The sequence below is a fragment of the Rhinolophus sinicus genome, linkage group LG04, assembly GCF_036562045.2.
Source record: "Rhinolophus sinicus isolate RSC01 linkage group LG04, ASM3656204v1, whole genome shotgun sequence".
Classification (NCBI taxonomy): Eukaryota; Metazoa; Chordata; class Mammalia; order Chiroptera; family Rhinolophidae; genus Rhinolophus; species Rhinolophus sinicus.
Window position 1 is genome coordinate 41,688,319 of NC_133754.1, and position 20,971 is coordinate 41,709,289.

General features: G+C 40.8%; 1 protein-coding gene across 2 annotated transcripts in view; it reads right to left on the reverse strand.

Moving 5' to 3' along the window:
- DZIP1 (DAZ interacting zinc finger protein 1) overlaps nucleotides 1-15,974 on the reverse strand; it is a 52,363-nt gene extending 36,389 nt beyond the window's left edge. For both annotated transcript variants that reach the window (XM_019737178.2, XM_019737177.2), the window contains exons 1-7: nucleotides 15,649-15,974; nucleotides 14,893-14,990; nucleotides 14,320-14,537; nucleotides 13,360-13,595; nucleotides 12,686-13,243; nucleotides 5,770-5,854; nucleotides 2,839-2,963 (exon numbers count right to left, since the gene is read on the reverse strand). In XM_019737178.2, the coding sequence (XP_019592737.2) occupies nucleotides 2,839-2,963; nucleotides 5,770-5,854; nucleotides 12,686-13,243; nucleotides 13,360-13,362 (771 nt within the window). In that variant the 5' untranslated portion in view covers nucleotides 13,363-13,595; nucleotides 14,320-14,537; nucleotides 14,893-14,990; nucleotides 15,649-15,974. The remainder of the gene's footprint in view (nucleotides 1-2,838; nucleotides 2,964-5,769; nucleotides 5,855-12,685; nucleotides 13,244-13,359; nucleotides 13,596-14,319; nucleotides 14,538-14,892; nucleotides 14,991-15,648) is intronic.
- Between the last annotated feature and the right edge of the window lie 4,997 nt (nucleotides 15,975-20,971).

The window sequence follows — 20,971 nt, forward strand, 5'->3', positions numbered from 1 at the left end:
AAAATTAATTCAAAATGGATCAAAGACCTAAATATAAGACCTGAAACAATAAACTACATAGAAGAAAACATAGGTACTAAACTTATGGACCTTGGATTCAAAGAGGATTTATGAATTTGACTGCAAAGGCAAGGGAAGTAAAAGCTAAAGTAAATGAATGGGACTATACCAAACTAAAAAGCTTCTGCACAGCAAAAGAAACCATTCACAAAATAAAGAGGCAACCAACCAAATGGGAGAAGATTTTTACAAACAACACCTCCGATAAGGGGCTAATATCCAAAATATATAAGGAACTCATACAACTCAGTAGCAAAAAACCAAATAATTCAATTAAATAATGGGCAGAGGACCTGAATAGACATTTCTCCAAAGAGGACATACAAATGGCCAATAGACATATGAAAAAATGCTCAACATCACTAATCATCAGAAAAATGCAAATAAAAACCACAATGAGATATCACCTCACCCCAGTTAGAATGGCTATCATCAACAAGACAAATAATAACAAGTGTTGGAGAGGCTGTGGAGAAAAAGGAACCCCCATACACTGCAGGAGGGAATGCAGATTGGTGCAGCTTCTATGGAAGGCTGGGTGGAGGTCCCTCAAAAAATTAAGAAAAGAATTACCATATGACCCAGCAATCCCTCTCCTGGGTATCTACCCAAAAAATCTGAAAACATCAATCCGTAAAGATTTATGTGCTCCAATGTTCAGTGCAGCTTTATTTACGGTGGCCAAGACATGGAAACAACCAAAGTGTCCTTCGATAGATGCTTGGATAAAAAAGATATGGTATATATACACAATGGAATACTATTCGGCCATAAGAAAAGATGAAATAGTGCCATTTGCAACAACGTGGATGGATCTTGAGATTATCATGCTAAGCAAAATAAGTCAGACAGAAAAAGTTGAGAATCATGATTTCACTGATATGTGGTATATAAAACTGAAAATAACAAAGGAACAAGACAAATGAAGAAACAAAAACTCACAGACACAGACAATAGTTTAGTGGTTACCAGAGGGTACGGGGGGAGGGAGGTAGTAGATGAGAATAAAAGGGATCAAATATATGGTGATGGAAGGAGAACTGACTCTGGGTGGAGAACACACAATGTGATATATAGATGATATATTACAGAATTGTACACCTGAAACCTATGTACCTTTACTAACAATTGTCACCCCAATAAATAAACAAAAAAGAATAGCCCCATCTCACCCCCCAAAAAACACAAATTCATATTTACATGAGGTCTAGTCGATCAGCCTTTGATTTCTCAATGACCTTCGGTTTTTCTTAACCTAACTGGGGACTTGAACAACACTATAAACAAACTTGATCTAACAAACATATAAAGAGCACTGCACCTTACAAAAGCAGAATTTACAATCTTGTTAAATACACATGGGAAATTCACCATGATAGACCATATATTAGGTCATCAAATGATTCTTAATGAATTTAAAAAGATTGGAATCATGCAAAGTATATTATTCAACCACAATGGCATGAAGGCAGAAATCAACAGAAGGAAAACTGAAAAATAAAAATCATGAAGACTAAACAACAAACTCTTAAACAACTAATGGGTCAAAGAAAAACTCACTAGGGAAATCAGAAAATACTTTGAGATGAATGAAAATTAAAACACAACATGTCAAATCAGTGCCCAGAGAGAAATTTATATCTGTAAATGTCTACATTATTAAAAAAGAAAGATCTCAAGAGACAAAGAAAATCAAAATCATATCATGATAAAAGGGTCAATTTATCATGGAGATACAATTTTAACTCCAGACAGAAAGTCAATAAGGAAATACAGCATTTGAACAACACTATAGATCAAATTAACTTAACAGACATACAGAACATCCTATCCAACAGCAGCTGATACACATTCTTCTAAGCGCACACAGAACATTCTCCAAGATAGATCATATGTGAGGTTGCAAAACAAGTCTTAATAAATTCAAGATTAAAATTATACCAAGCATCTTTTCTGACCATAATGGTATTAAACTAGAAATCAGTAACAGGAGGAAAATTAGAAAATTAACTAATATTTGGAAATTTCAACAACACATTCCTGAACAACCAATGGGTCAAATAAGAAATCAAAAGGGAAATCAAAAGTATCTTGAAACAAATGAAAATGCAAACACAATATACCAAAACTTATGAGATGCAGCAAAAGCAGTTCTAAGACAAAAGTTTATAGCTATAAATGCCTACATTAAGAAAAAAAAAAAATCTCAAATAAACAATATAACGTAACACCTCAAAGAATCAGAAAAAAGGAGAAATAAGCCAAAAGTTAGCAGAAGGATAGAAATAATAAAGATTAGAGCAAAAATAAATAAAATAGAGAATAGGAAAACAGTAGAAAAGATCAATGAAACTAAGGGTTGGTTTTATTTTTGAAAGAGACAAAATTGACAAACCTTGAGCTAGACTAACCAAGAAAAGAAAGAGAAAGGACTCAAATAAATAAAATTATAAATGAAAGAAGAGACTTTACATCTGATACCACAATATTGCAAAGGATCATGAGAGACTACTATGAACAATTATATGCCAACAAATTGGACAACCTAGGAGAAATGGATACATCCCTAGAAACATACAACCTACCAAGACTAAATCATGAAGAAACAGGAAATCTGAACAGTCCAATAATGAGTAAGGAGGTTGAATCAGTAATCAAAAACTTTCCCCAAAAAAGTCCAGGACCAGATGGCTTCACTGGTGAATTCTACCAAACATTCAAAAGGAATTAATGCCAATCCTTCCCAATATACCACTGTTTCAGAATTTGGTACCATACCTTAGAGGATCTGACAGCATGGGCATGCTGTGCAGCGTCTAACTGAGACTTGGTGAGCTGCAGCTGCTCCTTCAACATGTCAATCTCATTCTGGAGCTTATCAGTCTGTGCCTTTTTCTTATACGCTGTTGCAACAGAAATATCTTATTAAAATACCAACGCTTATGAAACCTCTCTGAAAACTTATGGGGTAGAGTCCTATTGATAAGACAAAAACAAAGGAAACTGCCCTTACTTGGGATATTAATGGGATTTTTTCATGCCACGAGTCAATTTTTGCTCCTTAGTGTTTATTTGTAGTATTAGGTGCTGAATTATTTTTAGCAGATTCTTTCAGCCACTGTGCTGAGGTTGGATGATCCCACAGAGACAGTGTGGGAGGCCATTCAGGGAACGGTAATGGTGACCAGGATTAATCCTGGGCTCTTCTTTGAGATGTTTATCTCAATGAGAGAGGGGAAGCAACAGCTTCCACTGCAGGTGCCACCATATGGCAATGTCTATGGTCACCATTCTTCTGGCTCCCACTGAACTCTCCCTGAGAACCCCATCAATGCTAAGACAAGCAGCGGCTAGCAATCAAAATGCAAACTTGGGCCATAACCTGTCCACGGGCAAAAACGAAGTACTGAAAAGTTGTAAAAGGAAACAAGTGAAGGGAAGAATACTTATGTCATGTACTTACATGCAGATGTACACATGACTGAATGGATATACATGTGTCTGTGAGTGTAGACATGAAAGGTATGGAAACCAAAGTAGAAAGTCAGAATCTCAAAGATGACCTGAAGAAATAATACTCATTTCAGAGTCTGAAATACTCTCTGAAACGAGTATGAGATAGAATAAGATACTGAAACAGAAGAGAAAGAAAGTCAGTTTCACAAGGAAGAATGCTAATTCGTTAAAATATTTAATCTTTTCAGTTTATCTAATTTATTGCTAAATTGTATCAGTGATCCATGGCTTATAAATGGAAATTTATGCTGTTCATATTGTGTATACAAAGCTTAGCTCTTTCCTAAATAAATCCATTTCCCTGAAATAGGCAGAAATGGAAATAGACTGGCCCAAAAGGGAGGCGAAAGCAGGCACTGAGTAACAAGCTAGAAGCACACATGTCTAGATACTGAAAACACTTAAAATCGCAAGAATTTCTGTGGGTTAGTGCAGAAATCTGAAAATGCTTTGATCTGCTGATGGAGAAATAGATCTTGCATTCTTTGCTTGTGAGAGCATTTAAATAGTAGGAAACCTGTTCCTTGGTAAATCAGAGAACCCCTCTCCTCTCTTGCTTCCTTCATTTCCCCCTTATCAGTTAATTCATATCAGTACCCAAACTCATCTTAGTATCTCCCACACCAAACAAAACACTTTCCCTTGATCCCACATTTCCCTCCAGGTAATGCCTTATGTCTCTGCTCTCCTTCCCAGCAAATGCTACTAAAATAAATGTCTGCAATTGATATAAACACTTCCTTGCTTGATTCTCAGCTCATTCCATTCAGGCTTTTGTCCCCACCAATCCACTGAAGCTGCTATGTCAAGGTCACCAATATCTATGGTGACATCAACAGTCAGTTCTCAGTCTTCATCTTACTCTGCGCCTCAGGAACATTCGATACAACTGACAACTGCCTCCTTCTTGAAACATTTATTTCCCTTTGTCTCCAGGACAACACACTCCACAGGTTTCCCTTCTGCCTCCATAACTGCTATTTCTCACTCTGCTCAGCTGCTCCTCCTGAACTCCTAGTGTGGGGAGAGCCCCAGGGCTGGCCCTCAGCTGTCTTCTCTTTTCTATCTAGGTGACTTCATCCAGCCCAGGGTGAAGTCTAATGACTCCCAGGTTTATACTTCCAGCCTGGGCCTCTCCCTTGACCTAAACACCTTCAGCATCTCCACTTGGACGGTGATCATATGTGTAACTTACGTTTACCTATGGCCAACACAAACTGTCCACTCGCCCTCCCTCAACCTGCTTCCCTCCCCTCATTTCCCTATCTAGGTAAACATCACTACCATTCACCCAAATGTATAGGACAAAAACCTAGGATCGCCTTTGCTTCATCTCTTTTTCTTGTGCTGAGTCCCTTCTCCATGGTCTCTGTGTCTAGAACATACCCTCTTCCATCTTCACTTCTGCCATCTTCCCTGGTACTATCCTGGTCCGGCTGCCATATTCTCTCACCTGGGCTACTCTTGCAGTCTCCTCACTCTTCTACCTGCTTACACTATTGTGCCTACAGTCTGTTCTCCACCAACAGCTAGAGGGGTCAATTTAAGGTACAAATTAGGTCCTGTCCCTCCCCTACTTAAAATCCTCCGGTGGCTTCCGACTAGGCTTATAAAAACACCCACATTCATGCCCAGGGCATTTGAGGTCCCAGGGAACCTAGCTCCTTCCTCTCCAACATCACCACAGATCACTTCCTTGCTCACTCTGCTCCACCAACCTTCTGTCTGGTCCTCAAATGCACTGTCCTGCCTTCGCCTTACACCCCTCACAGTTAGAGGTCCCCCTGCCTGGGATATTCATTTCTCAGATTTTCCCGACTGGGATTTCCTCATCATTCTGGTGTCTGATCAAATATCGCCTCCTTAGTGAAGCCTTCACTGACTACCTGGAGTCACTCTCCATCCCATTCTCCTGCTTTATTTTCTTTGTTGCTTTTGCCACCGTTGGAAAAGAATCACTCTGTCGTTTAAATGCGTCTCCTCTGCCCCTCCCTTTAGAATGTCAGATTTTCATTAGAATGCAGGTTTGCAGTGCATGGCACATAGCAAGGCTCAATATTTACTTCATGAATGAACAAGGACTACAACACTTGCTTTTGAAAGGATTGAGAAATGCACTGGACCATGTCTCACTGAAAAAAGAAAAACGTACCAGAAAGAAAACCGCTCTTTGAAGTTGAGCTCAGTACTTACCAAGGTGAGAATCTTCAGGGTGGCGGCGCTGAATATGACTCTGCAGAAAAGCTTGGTTCATAAAGGCCTTGTCACAAAAATGGCACTGAAAAGGAGAGAGCAACAAATCCATGTGTCCTTTCCCCTAATTTCAATTAAAATTGGGGTACCTGAAGAACGACCTCTTTGGGGCTTTCCCCCAAAAAGTTACCATCCTGGCAAGGGATACTGACAGCATGACTGAAAAGACAAATATCAAACCAGGGTGTTCTTCCCAAACTGAGCACAAGGAAGTGGAAACTTATCTCGATGGTTAAAGTAGCCCATCATAGTGCTGTCTGGAACCCCTAATGCTGCTCCTGGTAGTTCGGTGGTGCTCAGCCTGTCACCACCAACTTGTTCGGGACACTCAAGCCATGGCAGTCTTATTTCTGTCCTTCATGTAGGCCAACGTCAGACCCTTTGTGTGGGTGGGACCCCTGCCTGTATCTTCCCCAGACCTTTCCATGGCTGACTCCTTCCTGACATTCAAGATGTCGGTTATGGAGCATCTCCCACACTGGGGGTGAATGGCACATCCTCAGCGTGATCCCCCCTCCAGTCACTGTCCCACCACATTGTCTTATTTTCATCATTGTACATCTTACCAGTTAATATTTTTACATTTATTTACTTTGCTTGCTATTGTCTCTTGCCCAGCTCCCTCTAGGTTCTAAAATGTCAGCTTCCTAAAAGCATGGACTTTGTCTATCTTATTCATAGCTTTATCCCCAGAGCCCAGCATTAATAAATAAATGACTGAACACATGAAAAATATTTGACCTCCTAATATGAATTTACTGGGGGAAAAGTCAATTCCACTAATACCTCTATTTTCCATTTTGACAATGATTCAAAATTTAGAGCAAAAATTCAACTTGTTTCATCTATGTCCTCACCCCTGGATTACTCTGAAGTAAATGTTGGATATTTCATTTGTCAATATTTCAAAACCTATCTCTAAAAGGATTTTCTGTTAACACAATCACATCCTTACTCCTCCTTTTAAAATGTAAATATTAATTCCTTAATATCAACAAATATTCAACCATTTGTTTTTATTTTCCCCCCAATGTTTCACACATTATCTTACAAAAAATTTTTCGTGTTTTGAATCAGGATCCAAAGAAGTTCATCTCCTGCAACTGGTTATGTCCCTTAACTCTCTTTTAGTCTAGAGGTTTCCCCTCCATCTCTCTTTCTTCCTTGCAATTCTTTTGCTGAAGAAACTGAGCACTTGTCCTGCAGAGTTTCTCCCAGTTTGGATTTTGCTGTTTCATCTCCACTGCTTAATTACAGATTCTTCTATTCGGGTGCTACCTTACTCTTAATCAGTGTAACTGCAGTGGAGCTTCAGGTTCTAGTATCCCAGAAAATTAACGCTGTGGCATATTCCTTGGCATTGCATTTCAGAGAACCGTTAAACCATCTTTTCAGCCTTCTCTGCTTATGATGACTGCTCTGGTGTCCTCACAGTACTTTAGGGATTGGCCACACCGATTCAGATATATGTGCAGTGTGGGGAAAGGAAATGACGATGAACCCTGGAATGTGTAACTTTTAATTTCTAAAAATGGAAAAAGAATATATTTAACTATTTGAATAATACAGAAGAGTCGTGAACTCAGGGTAAGAAGAGGTTCCTATTCCAAAAAGCAAAGACTGACATTTTGACTACATTAAAAAGAAAAACTTCTGTATGACAAAAACCACCAAAACAAAGCTTAAGAGACTTCCAGTTTCTGGATCTGTGGGTAAGGAGTTTGAAAATCACCACTCCACCCTAAAAGCAAGTAAAAAACTGAACAGACTGAAAAAATCAACTCTTCTTGGGTCTGTAAGAGACGGGAAAACACAGTAAACCACTGCCTCCAAGCTTGGAGAGACAGGTGAGTACAGGGAGTCACCGCTTACGACAGCAGAGACTCACCAGCAATAACGCCCACAGGAACCAATGTGGAGGGTAGGAAAACCTGAACTGTAACTGACAACTTGCTGGAGGCTCAGAGTATGTGAGTCTGAGAGTTAAAAAAAAGCAAAAACTCTCAGAGAGGGTTTTTCTCAGGGGAGAGGGGAATGTTCTCAACTTGATAAAGACTATACAACAGTCACCTGCAGCTAGCATCATACTTAATGGTGAGATATTCAAAGCTTCCCATTAAGATTAGGTACAAGGCAAGGATGTCCCCTTACCACTGCTTTTTAACATGCACTACAAATCCTAGCTAAGGCAATAAGGCAAAAGAAAATAAAAATAAAGAAAAGAAACGGAAAGGAAAGATATATAGATTGGGAAGGAAGACGCAGAATTGTCTTTGTTTGCAGACAACATAATTGTGTATGTAGAAATTTCAAAAGAATTGACAAAAAATCTCCTACAACTAATAACCAGGTATGGCAACGTTACAGAACAGAAGATTAATACACTAAAGTCAGTTTCTTTCCTATATTCTAGCAATGGTAAGTGGAATTTGAAGTTAAAAACACAACACCATTTACATTTGCACCCCCAAAAATGAAATACTTAGGTATAAATAGAACAAAATATGTGTGAGATCTATATGCGGAAAGCTTCAAAATTCTGATGAACAAAACCTAAGATAAACAAAATAAATGGATATCCATGTTAATGGATAAGAAGACTCAATGTTGTCAAGATGTCAGTTCTTCCCAATTTGATCTATAGAGTCAATATAATCCCAATCAAAATCCCAGCAAATTATTTTGTAAATATCAACAAAGTGATTCTAAAGTTTATATGAAGAGGCAAAAAACCCAGAGAAGCCAACATAATACTAAAGAAAGACAAAGTTGGAGGACTGATGCTACCCAAATTTAAGTAATTTACTTACTGTATATAAAACTACAGTTATCAAGACACTGTGGTATTGGCTAAAGAACAGACAAATAGATCAATGGAACAGAATAGAGAGCCCAGAAATAAGCCCCTACTATATATAGTCACCTGACCTTTGACAAAGGAGCAAAAGCAATATAGTGGAATAAAGGTAGTCTCTTCAACAATGTTGCTAAAACAACTGAACATCCATATGCAAAAAAATAAATAAAAATAAAAAAGAATCTGGACACAGACCTTACACCCTTCAAAAAAATCTAACTCAAAATGGATCACAAACCTAAATGTAAAATGCAAAACTATAAAACTCCTAGAAAATAACACAGGGGAAAACCTAGATTGCTTTGGGTATGGTGATGCCTGCCTTCTTAGATACAACACTAAAGACACGATCCATGAAAGCCATAATTGATAATAAGCAGGACTTCATTAAACGGAAAAGCTTCTGCTCTGCAAAAGACAATGTCACAGAGTGAGAAGACAAGACATAGACTAGGAAAAAATATTTGCAAGACTGATAAAGGATTGTTATCCAAAATATACAAAGAACTCTTAAAGCTCACAAAAAGAAAACAAACAACCCAACTGAAAAATGGGCCAAAGACCTTAACAAATGACCCCTCACCAAAGAAGATACACAGCTGGTAAATAAGCATATGAAAGGATGCTCCACATAAGATGCCATCAATCAGGCAAATGCAAATTTAAACAATGAGATACCACTACACACCTATTAGAATGGCCAAAATACAGAGCACTGACCACACCAAATGGTGGCAGGGATGTGGAGCAACAGGAACTCTCATTCATTGCTGGTGGGAATGCAAAATGGTCCAGCCACTTGGGCAGTTCCTTACAAAACTAAACATACTCTTACCATACAATCCAGTATGAACATATAATGTTCAGTGTACTTAGTTTAAACATGTAGACTACATATAGATTGCATGCTAAGTAAAACAGGTAAATGTCTTAATACAACTTCCATCCACAATCATTTAAAAATGAAAAACATTTAGTGTAATAGAATTAACACAGCAACTTAGGATTCCTTTACAAAAATGACGTAGGATGGAGGTTCTCTATTCCTCCAGATTTTTAAGACTTCTCACAGACAATGCAGCAGAGCATAGTAGATAAAAAAAGCCAACATTTCCACTGTTGGAGGTAGGCCCTGTTACATTGTTATCTTTTTAAATTTCCTTGGCTACCGCTTTATCCATGAAGAAACTAAGGCTCAGAAAAGTTAAGTCACAACATTATCAGTTGCATATTTTAACCTATATCTCTTTGACTGCAAAATGCATGCTTTTTCTACTCCCCAATACTCATCTCCAACTTCAAGGGGTTGAATAATTGGAAGCAGGGGCAGCAATTCACTGACATTCCAAAATTTGCCTGTGTTGCCGGAGCAGGAAGAGGAATCTGAGTCTTCCAGCTGTGAAAATGCAAGGTCTTTTTAGAATGAGTCCAAGTCAGTTATGATACACTGGTATTTTTAAATAAATAAAAAAATCGATAGCCAGATCATTGGTACAGGCCTTTACACATGGCCATAGGAATTCCCCAGGTATTGGAGGTCTTTATTTATAAACACAAATTCATGACTACATGCTAAAGTCAAAAAACTATTTAACCAAAATCAATTGTCTTCCCATAAACTTATTTTAGGCCAAATATCCCCAGTTTATGAACTTGGAGTTTCAATGATTATTAACACCATGGAACCCCAGCTAGCTTATATGCCAACTATTCTTAGCAACAGCCTTTGACTACCCCTCCCTGAATCACTGATTCTTATAGCATCAGCACTGTGACCTCTGGCCTTCTTTTCTATACCCCATCTATACGATGAGCTCCTAAAATAGGTTTGAGGATTTGCAAAGAGATCACAGATAGTCACAACTCACTACCGGGAAGCCACTGCAAAAATCAACATCCATATGTCAGATGCTATTTAGTGAGCCTTCCTCATGCTTTTCGTATAATCTATGGGATTCTCAGAACAACCATAAAAGGTGGCCACTACAAATGTCCCATTTCCCTGATGAGGAAACTGAGGTTTAGAAATTAAATGACTTGCACAGTGGAACAGCTAGGATTAAAAAACAGGCAGTTAACTCTTGTCACCATAAAGTGTTCACACTGCTCAGACTCCATAAAGAGACAATGAATGTCAAGCCACTTAAAAGAGGGCAGGGTGTACCTGTACACTGTAGGTGGTCTGGTCAGTCCTACCTCTTCTCTGTCATATCTAGGCACACTCACTATGCAGCTAACACTGTCATTCCGAGAGTATGCTGAGGGGCCTAAAGTTGGCAGAGGTCAATCATTTGATAAAACTGAGCCGTTCCCTTTTTACCCTTATATATCATTCACTGTTGAAAATCTTGATTTACTAACAGCTATTTCAGTGTTAACCAAAATGATGAAAAAGGGTTTGTAAATATAAAATTTCTATAGGTTATAGGTTTTAATGCTTCACTAGATTACTACCAAATCTTGAATAAGATGAACTTCTTTTTAAGGTTTAAATAACACTCATTGTATTCGTAATATAAGAATATATTTATAGAGAACCATTTCAACACTATTTGTAAATATTTAGTTTTTAAATAGCATTTATGAAATGAATAGGCAATTAGCAACAAGTGTCATTTGACAATTATACCTCAGGATTGGGTCACCAAGGCTAAACCACTAAGCCTTTCTAACAGTACTCTTTCCCAACTGTTCACCTATCTTAAGTACGTACCCATGTCTCAACACTGCCGTTGGGTCAGTCCTAAGTACTATTAACTTCATCATTTTCTGCGCCCTGTACCAGGTTTTCTGCATTCACTACGACCCAAATCCACTGAGGCCTTTTAGGCCATATTTAGCCTAATCACTAGAATGTGAGGGTGTGAAATCAATCTTGTCAGTCTATTCCTTTGATATCTTTCTCAAACATCGTTGATACCTTTTGCACTTCTTCCACCTAATCAATAACGTCTATGTATATATACAGAGGATGCCAAAACCATGTATACACATTTTAAGAAAGGAAAAAACTGTATTAATTGTAATAATATATACCGATAACAAGGGATGAATACACGTCACGTTTGACTTCTGCAATTACAAGAGGCGCTCAAAGTGGTTACCGTCAGCGTCCAGACACTTCTGATTATGGCAAACTACTGCTTGAGCATAGATAACATCTCTTAAAACATGTATACATTTTTTGGCACTCCCGGTACGTATGTATGTGTGTGTGTGTGTGTATATATATATATATATATATATACACACACACACATATATATATATATATGTATATATATATATTACACTCAAAAATTACAATATTTATCTTGGGTTCAATGTGCAACCAGTAACAGTGGGAGATTAACAACAGAAAAGCAAAAATTTGTAATTTTTAAATACTGTTGTTATATTAGTGAGTGTTCCTGTTCTTAGGAAATAAGAACAAGATATATTTAAGGAGTCTGCAACTTACTGTCAAATGGTTCAAAAATATGTATATAGAGACAAAGGAATTGAAGCAAACGTGGCAAATGTTAATAATTGGTGAATTTATTTGAAGGATATATGGAAGTTCTCTGCACTATTCTTGAAACTTTTCTGTATATTTGAAAAGATTTCAAAATAAAAAATGAGAAAAATTCACAAATTGAATCATTCCAGATTGTTTAGGGGCCAACCTCAGTACCAACTGGTACATGATTTTTCATTACACTAATTAGGAGGAGGAAACAGGTTCTTAAACAACCAGCATTTACATGACTTCAATAAAACACTGCAGACATTACCTGTTTAATTATTAATTCTATGGTAGTCTACAGAAAGTAATGAACCATGTCATCTGTTGGTTAAAATTATTGTTTTACTTAAATATGCTGTTTCTTCTGAATTACAGTACAATTTCTTTTTTTTCTTTTTTTTTTTTTTTAAGTACTTAAAAGACTCAATATCCCGGCCAGAGGGAAGTAAGGTTTTCTTTGGATTAGGAATTGTAATCACAATGCAGTTTCCTACCTGGTAATAGCTGGCTTTGGCATCGATCATCATCTGTTGGGTGGAGATCATCTTTTTCCTGCGTTTACACTCTTCCTTGAGTAACTTGATCTCCCCAGCCTGCTTGTTGAGGAGCTGCTTGCTCTGCTCGCAGTCGGCCTGGCTCAGGCGCAGCCGGTCCTCCAGGTTGTGCAGCTGCGAGGTGAGGAACTCCTGCGAGTGCAGCAGGTACTCGATGGTGAGCTGCGCCAGGCGGATGAGCTTCAGCAGTACCGGGTCCACCCCTGATTGGCAGTGCGGGCACTTCTCGTCCTCTAGCTTGCAGAAGGTGATGTTCATGATGTTCTCCTGCAGCGTGAGCACGTCCACGGCCCCTGCCACTTTGTCCACGTCGATGGCGCTCAGCCGCCGCCAGTCCACGCTCTCCAGCCGCGGCCGGAACTGGAAGAAGGGCAGGTGGCCCGATGCCGCGCTGGGAGGGACACAGGCCATGGCAGCTGCGCCCGCCGCGGAGGCTGGGGGGACGTCTGGACTCTCGAGGCCGCTGGCCAGCGGGTAGTAGACGTGCTTCTGGAAGGGCTGCGAGAAGACAGCGCGAGGGTGGCGGGGCAGCTGGGTGTCGGGTGGACCACCCCCTTCCCCCGGAGCCCCTAACCCGGCATCCGAAGAAGTAGCCCGGGTCTCCAGTCTCTTACCATGCTTGCAAGCGAATCGCCACCTCTGCCGGCATCCGAAGGGGAGGTGTCGTCTACCCCGCGCCGCCTCCCCACCTCTCAGGAGCAGAAGGCCGGGTCCCTGGAGGAGGCGGCGGTCGTGGCCTAACGTCTGCGCCTCCAGGCCGTTGGTATGGCAGCGTGGGTGGGGGGTGGGGGGGCCGGAGCAGGAGCAAAGGGCGCGCCGGCCCCCGCGTGGTCAGCGTGTGCCCAGGGCCCTGAGGGACCAGAGAAGACTTCTTGGACCAGGTTGAATGGACCCACCGGTCCACCCAGAGGGTACCTCCTGAGGGCCAGCTCCCCGGGGCACCACCCTCTCTGGCCTCTGGGCGGGACACTCCAGGTTCCCAAAACGTGGGCAGCCACATACATCCCCCTGGGTCCTAGCAACAATCCTCTGGTTATTCACACCGGTCCTCCCCTTAGGTTTTGAGATTAGAAATATCTATTCATCCTCATCTTTTATACATTAAGCAACAAAACTATGTAAAATTAAATGGGATGGAGGGGGACTGGCTGACAAAGGGTACAAAGACACTTTGGGGTATAAAAAAACGTGTATTTTCACTGTGCTCTTGATTCCCCGGGCATATACATTTGACAGAATTCATTGAATTGCACACTGAAAATAAAGGGTGCATTTTGCATATTATTTGTCAATAAAGTTGTGTAAAAATTAAATTTGTGGTGTAATTATATTTGATGGTAGGCTTTCTAAATTTCTTACATGAAAGATACTTTTTAAAATGGACTCTTTCTCCATGGTTGGCCACCTAAGGATAACATTCTGATAAAAGTACAAACCAAAAAACTGCCCCAAATATTTAATACTTTGTCTTTCCAAAAGGAGACATTTTCAAACTGTGAAGGTGAAAAAATATTACATGGAGAGGAACTTTAGCCATCAGCTTTACCAGGTTTTACAAAGCCCTGGTTATTTACCTTAAAAACCTGTGCGGCAGCTGCATTGTTTTTTGGAGAGGCAAAAATATTTCTAGTACCAACTTGTAGACCTCAGGCCTGTCATTCTTATTCTTGGGGTCTTCTGGGGTCTGCCTCTGGCTACTGCAAACATCAGTGAGTTGAGGAAAAGCCAGACATTCCTCACTCCACCCGGGAGTCCCAGCTTGGACCAACCATCAGGAAAACTTTTGTTTTTCCTAACAGCCAAAGAACAGAAGAAAGGCAAATACAATTCAGAGAAACAGGAAGCAAAACTATAACATCAAATATTTTTAGCACTTTCCAGATATTGTGAACTAGAAATAAGCCCACATAAAAGCATCCAGGAAACAAAGTGTATGACTTCGTGGGAACCATACATCCAAATAACATTTAATGGAACTCTGGGGGAAAAAGAGCTATTATTACCCATTTGCTGAAGCCAAAGCATAAGTCTTAAAGATCTAAGTTCAAAATCTGAGTCTTCCATTTACTTGCTGCCTGACCTAGAACAAGTTATGTCACCCTAGGTCTCAGTTTTCCTATCTGTTTAAAGGGCGTCGAGATACAGACCTGGCAGGTCTGTGGACTGTGGACTCCATCCACTGGGCTTCGGGATCAGCGGGAACAAGGGCCGTGGTTTCTCTTGCTCACCATTATATCCCCAGCACCTAGCATAAGACAGGCAGGGAGAGGCATTAAGAATTTACCAACGGACACGTGGATAAAGAATGATCAATGAATTAGGCGCTTAAAGTAAATGTCAGCTCCCAGCCTTTATCTCTCGTATTGTCTGTGCCTCTGGCCTGTTCCGGGGATTCACCCATGATCTGGGACCGAGACCTTTGAAGCTGAACGTGGGGACTGTCCGCGCCCCTACTGCAGTCCGGGGAGGAGCGCACGCGGCCGGAGACACCCATCTCTGTTCACCGCCGCCACCACTCTGGCCCGGAGCGCCGTGCTGCTCGCTACCTTCGCCCCTCGATTGAATCTCGGTCGCAAGATGGCCGGAACAGGAAAGAAGGGGGCACGCTTTAGCGTTCCCTCCGCCCCCCATCCCCCGGCAGGGCCGCCAGCCCCGCGGAGCGCGGGGCCGGTTCCTAAACCCGCAAAAACAAAGGCCGGGGGACGCCGGCTATAGTGGGGCTTCGGCGCGGTTCTTTGAAGGCAAATGGGAATGGGGGCTGCGGCAGCCAAGCCAGCGGGGTCCGCAGCGTCTCTGCTCACAGCCGGGGGAAGCGGGAGGAGGGCCGGGCTTCGCGGGCACCGAGATGCCCCGTCTGCCGCGGGCTCCCATGGGCGCCTGGTGCATCGCGGGCCTTGGCTCACCCCAGCTGCGCGCTCCTGGGCGGGCGCCGGGCGCTGCAGGCGGACGGGGGCGACGCTGGGGACCCAGATCCCAGGCGCGCTGCTGATGCAGGCGGGCCGCAGAGGCGGAGGATCAGCCGAGCGGGAAGCGGCGGGCTGGCTCCTTCTTCCAGGATGCAGGATGAAGCTTGCTTGGTTGGGGCAAGTTGTGGCAAGGCGGGCGGGCCGCCTGGAGCTGCTCCGGGCCCTCCCAGACTGCAGGCCGCGGTGCCTCGGGATCCCCCACCCCCCTCCCGCCCCCTCCCCTCCACGATCTTTCTCTGGCCTCTTCTCTCCGCGTCCCAGCTCCTCTGGCAGCTGGGCGGGACCGTGCGTGTCTAGACTGCAGCGCTAAAATATGCTCGGCCAATCGGGCTTTTGGTGCAGACACGTGGTGCCGGGGGGCGCGCTCTGTTGCTGGCGTGGGATGCTCTCCCCAGAAAGGCTTTTCAAAGAGAAACCAGATTCACTCCAACCCTGCTGTTGGCCTGTCCCTCAGCTACCTAATTTCCCATAGGAGCTTTACGTGAATTCATTCCCAAGAAAAGACTCGGTTTCGTCGTGTTAATAGAAATCTGTAGATGCAAGGAACCTTGAAGAGGCTATCTAATGTAGCCCAGCATTTGAGTGACGTGAAAAATAAATTAGGCCCTTTGCACCCAAGCACATAAAGATTTAAACCCACGTAGGTTTCCGCGTTCTCTTTCGGTGTTGCCCACTCTCGGTTGGTAGAAAATTCGACAGTGATGGGGAGGATCCAGAGTAGTATGACTATTTAACCTAAAATGGGAACATGTAGTCTGGTAAGGGCAAAATTCAGTATTTTAAAATGATGAGCAATCCAGAAAGTATGTATTTTAACAACCACGAGGTTGGCTCAGATTGAGAAATTTAAATACATTTTTTGCAAAATCTTAGTGTCCGTTGTAGCAAAGATTTTCTTCAATTAGAAAGCGCTAACTACAGAACTTTTGTTTGACGACAACAGGTTACTGTAAAACGCCTTTCCTGTGCTTAGCCCTGGCAGAATCAACTTTGTACCGTACTTTATTTAGCATGATGCTTCTAACATAGTGATGCTCACGAAGTATTTATGTTGAATTACTTGCTTTGGTTTTTACTTGAAATTGTAAGGCCTACGGCGGCCTTGGTGGTAATTTTAAAATGCTTACATTTGAAAGAGAATCTAAAAATTCTGTAAAGTGGTATGGGAGAAATTTCTAGGTAGAAATTTCAGACAATATGAGGTAGTTAAGTCCAATGTCCTTTGGGGTGCGTGTGTGTGTTAGATAATTGCTTAATTAACATTACATATGACATACCATTTGAATTATGTGTATGCCCCAATACCAACTGTCAGTATATTACCCCATATATGCAGAACTGGAAGAAATAAGATGAACCAGTTGACTCTGGCATGGCATAGCAGCAGTCATCCATTCTTAATCCTTTCAAACGTCTTACACCAGTTATCACAGTTGAGCAGTGAGTGGGCTATGAGACCTTCAGACTATGAGACCCTCAAGTGTTCTAGCTCATTTAGTAAGTGTTCAGATAAATACTTGTTTTTTGAAGACAGAAACGATCCTAAAGAAAGGAAATAGAAATATTGGTGAATATTGATCATTTTTATAGTAAGTAAATAAAAATATTGTAGTTGAATTTATTTCAAATTTTTTGTTTCTATTTCTCTTGTTTGAAACTAGCCAGTATGAGAAATGAAAATTACATTGGGGCAGACAGTTGTGAGTGGTGGTTAGCATGATATCTATTTATTATTAAACATTACCAGGTCTTATAGAAGTAAAGCCAAGGTTAGATATCCAAAGTGGGACTATGAATCAAAATAATTGAAAGGTATTGAATCAGACAATACATGTCATTTCTGCTTTTCTTTTTTGATCACCTAATGTCTTCTAGCTATCATTATAATGTCATATATATATATATATATATATATATGTATATATGTGTGTATATATATATATATATATATATATATATATATATATATATATATATTGTAGAACAGTCTCTGAACTGCATATGTGAAGTTTAAAGAATAATAGAATGAACACTTGTATACCCACCACCCAGGTTAAGAAATAAGACATTCCTAGCATTTTGGAACTGCCCCTCTGTGCACCTTCCCAAAACATTCTTCTCCATCCTCCTCACAACTTTTGGATAAATTATTCCCTTTTCTTTATAATTTACACGTTATATGTGTGTGTGTATGTCCATATATATATAATTTACTTTTGAAAAGTGACTAACGAGCACAAACTGTGTAAAGATGAGTCAGATAAGTATCTGGGTCATTACTATCTTTACAGACAGGCAAATGGGCTTCCTCACTGGCCCAGCCCTTTAGAAAATTCCAAGGAGCCAATGGACCAGGTCCTCCCATTATCTGTGCTCCGCCATTGCAGACCATGTTCCAGTTACATAGAACCCCAGAATTTCCTGCACAAATTCCCCGTACCAACCTTCAGAGCCTCTATGGCTGCTTCCACAAGTCCATCTTCTCAAAAGTGGACTGTGCTGCTTGTGGTTAGATACACAGGGTAGCCACAGGCAGCGGTCCTATTTAGAAGTACTAAATAGTGCAGACATATGGTTGGAAGGTATACACCTGAGCATATAAAGCCCCTCGCTGGTCAGGATGGTGCCAGGGTAGGACAAGAAGAGTTGCTGCCTGGGAAGTTGGCTGAGAGTCCAGAATTTCTAAATTCAAACCTGGCTTGGCAGCTCAGCTTCCTTTGAGTAACTTAAAATGTGATGCTGCTGGCTGGCAATTGTAAATGAATATTGCAAACCCTAGAGCAACCATTAAAAAAATCAAAAAGAGAATTAATATGATAAAAGAGAGGATAAATAGAATGGTATAAAATGCTCAGTTAAAACCAGAGAAGGCAGAAAAATGGAGAGAAAAGAAACAAAAAACAAGTGCACTGAATAGGAAGCAGTTACACACATGAAAATATTAACCCAGTTCTATCAATTATCATTTTAAATGTGTATGGTTTGCATAAACTAATTAAAAGACAGATTGTCAGAGTGGATTAAAAACCAAAAAACAAAATAAGACCCGACAATGTGTTATCTATAAGAAACTCACTTTAAAGATAAAGACTCAGGTGAAAATAAAGGGATGGAAAAAGATGTACTATGATAACAGGAATCAAAAGAAATCTGGAGCAGCTACATTAATTTCAGAAAAAGCAGACTTTAAAACAAAGAAAATGGTCAGGGTTAAGAGGGGTACAACATAATGGTAAAAGTGTCAATGTTCCAAGAAGACATAACAATCCTTAACATGTGTGTACATAAGAATAGATTGTTAAAATACAGATAGATACAGATAGTAAGGCAAAAACAGATAGAACTGCAAGGAGAAATAGTCAAATCCACTATTATAGTTGGAGACTTCAACATCCCTCTTTTAACAATTGATCGACCAGTAAAGACATAGATGATCCAAATAGCACTATCAATCAACATAATCTAATTGACATTTATAGACTTCTCCATCCAACAAGAGCAGAATACTCATTCTTCTCAAACTATCATGGAACATTCACGAAGGCAGTCCACATTCTAGACCATCAAACATACCTCAGCAATGGCAAAAGAATAGAAATCATGCAAAATATGTTCTCAGACCACGATGGAATTAAACTAGAAATCAATAGCAGAGAGATTGCTGGAAAATCCCCAAATATTTGGAAATCAAACAACACACTTCTGTATAATAAATGGGTCAAAGAAGAAATCTCAAGAGAAATTTAAAAACATTTTGGACTAAATGAAAACACAGCTTATCTTAATTTGTGGGATGCAGCAGAAGTACGGCTTAGAGGGCAATTTGCTCCGTAGAAGCTAGTCACTAAGTTTGACCCACACCCAAGTGGAGAGGAATTAGATTTTCCTTTTGAAGGAAAGAAGTATCAGAGATTTGGGGGCCATATTTTGAAACCACCATAGCAACTAATACCATAACCTCCCTCTCTTTGATTGTTCCCTGGTGGCCTAAGTAGCGAAAATGGCCTAGTGGCAGTCTCAACTTATAATTCAATTGGACCATTAATGTGTTGCCTTGAACTGACTCGGGGTGGAAGATAGGGTAAAAAACAAAAAACAAAAAACAAAAACAAAAAAGAAACAAACCCCAAACATAACTCTCAAGGAAAATGGCTCAGTCCTGGCATTTGCAGTGGGGTGGGAAGGGTCACATAAATCAGTAAGAACCCGTGGTTTGATGAAATGCCACACCTTGGAGCCCCCTGATTAATTCATCACAACCAGATATTCATGAGGATCAGACTCTTTCTATTGGAATCGATTGCCATGGCCACAGTCCTGCCTGCTAGGATAGCCAAGCTCAGTTTACCTCTGGTGGTTAACGGCTTCTACACACGCGCAGGCATCTTGAGCTCCTGCCACTCCCCGCTGTGATCTGGAAGCCCATTTCACTGGCAGCTCTTACCCGTAGCCTTCCAAGTCTAGAAAGGGTTTTTTTTTGTAAAGAGCTGTCACTTCCCTCAGGAGGGGACACAAAATTTGTTGTTTACACCTTCATGCCTTTGTCCTTTAATATGTCCTCTTGCTTGGAAGCGAAAGACCTAAAAATTATGCTTAGCAGATTTCTTTCCAGCTCATATTCTGTAAACAGATTGGTTTCTTCCAAGTAGATACACTCTTTTTTAAAAAATTAATTAATTAATTAATTTTATTAGCATCAGGTGTAATCAATTCAATACACTCTTGAACGATTTGAAAGACAGGACTGAGACAGAAGCTATTTTCCTGCTGTTGTTTTTGCTGGCAAGCAAGGTCATGCAGATCAGAGTGCCAGAGGGTAAAGGGAGTAGCTGAACTCCGAGCCTACTCACAACTTTAAACATGTCCAGTGACTCTTGAGACAGCAGTGGTTGCACTGACTTTTTTTTTATCAGAGGACCAAAGTCCTGAACTGAACAGTTGCAATGCTGCCCCTCCTCACCTCGTACTCCTCTAGTTCCTTCAGTGACTTTGCAAGCATCCAATTGGGTGCAATTACCTTACTGATTAAAATACCTAGAGTGGCTTTGACACCCTATACTAAAGCCACACGGATACCCCATACCAGCCTATATTTCTTTATTACTAAAATAAAAGTTTGTATCAAGGATGTGAGGAGGTGCCTGGTCTAGATGAGCATAATCTATCCGATCTTGTATCCCGTTTTCCTGAAGTGTTTGAATTCCCTCCTTTATGCTTGTTAAGGGATTTCTGACTTTGGGTATATTGTTCAGTGCATATT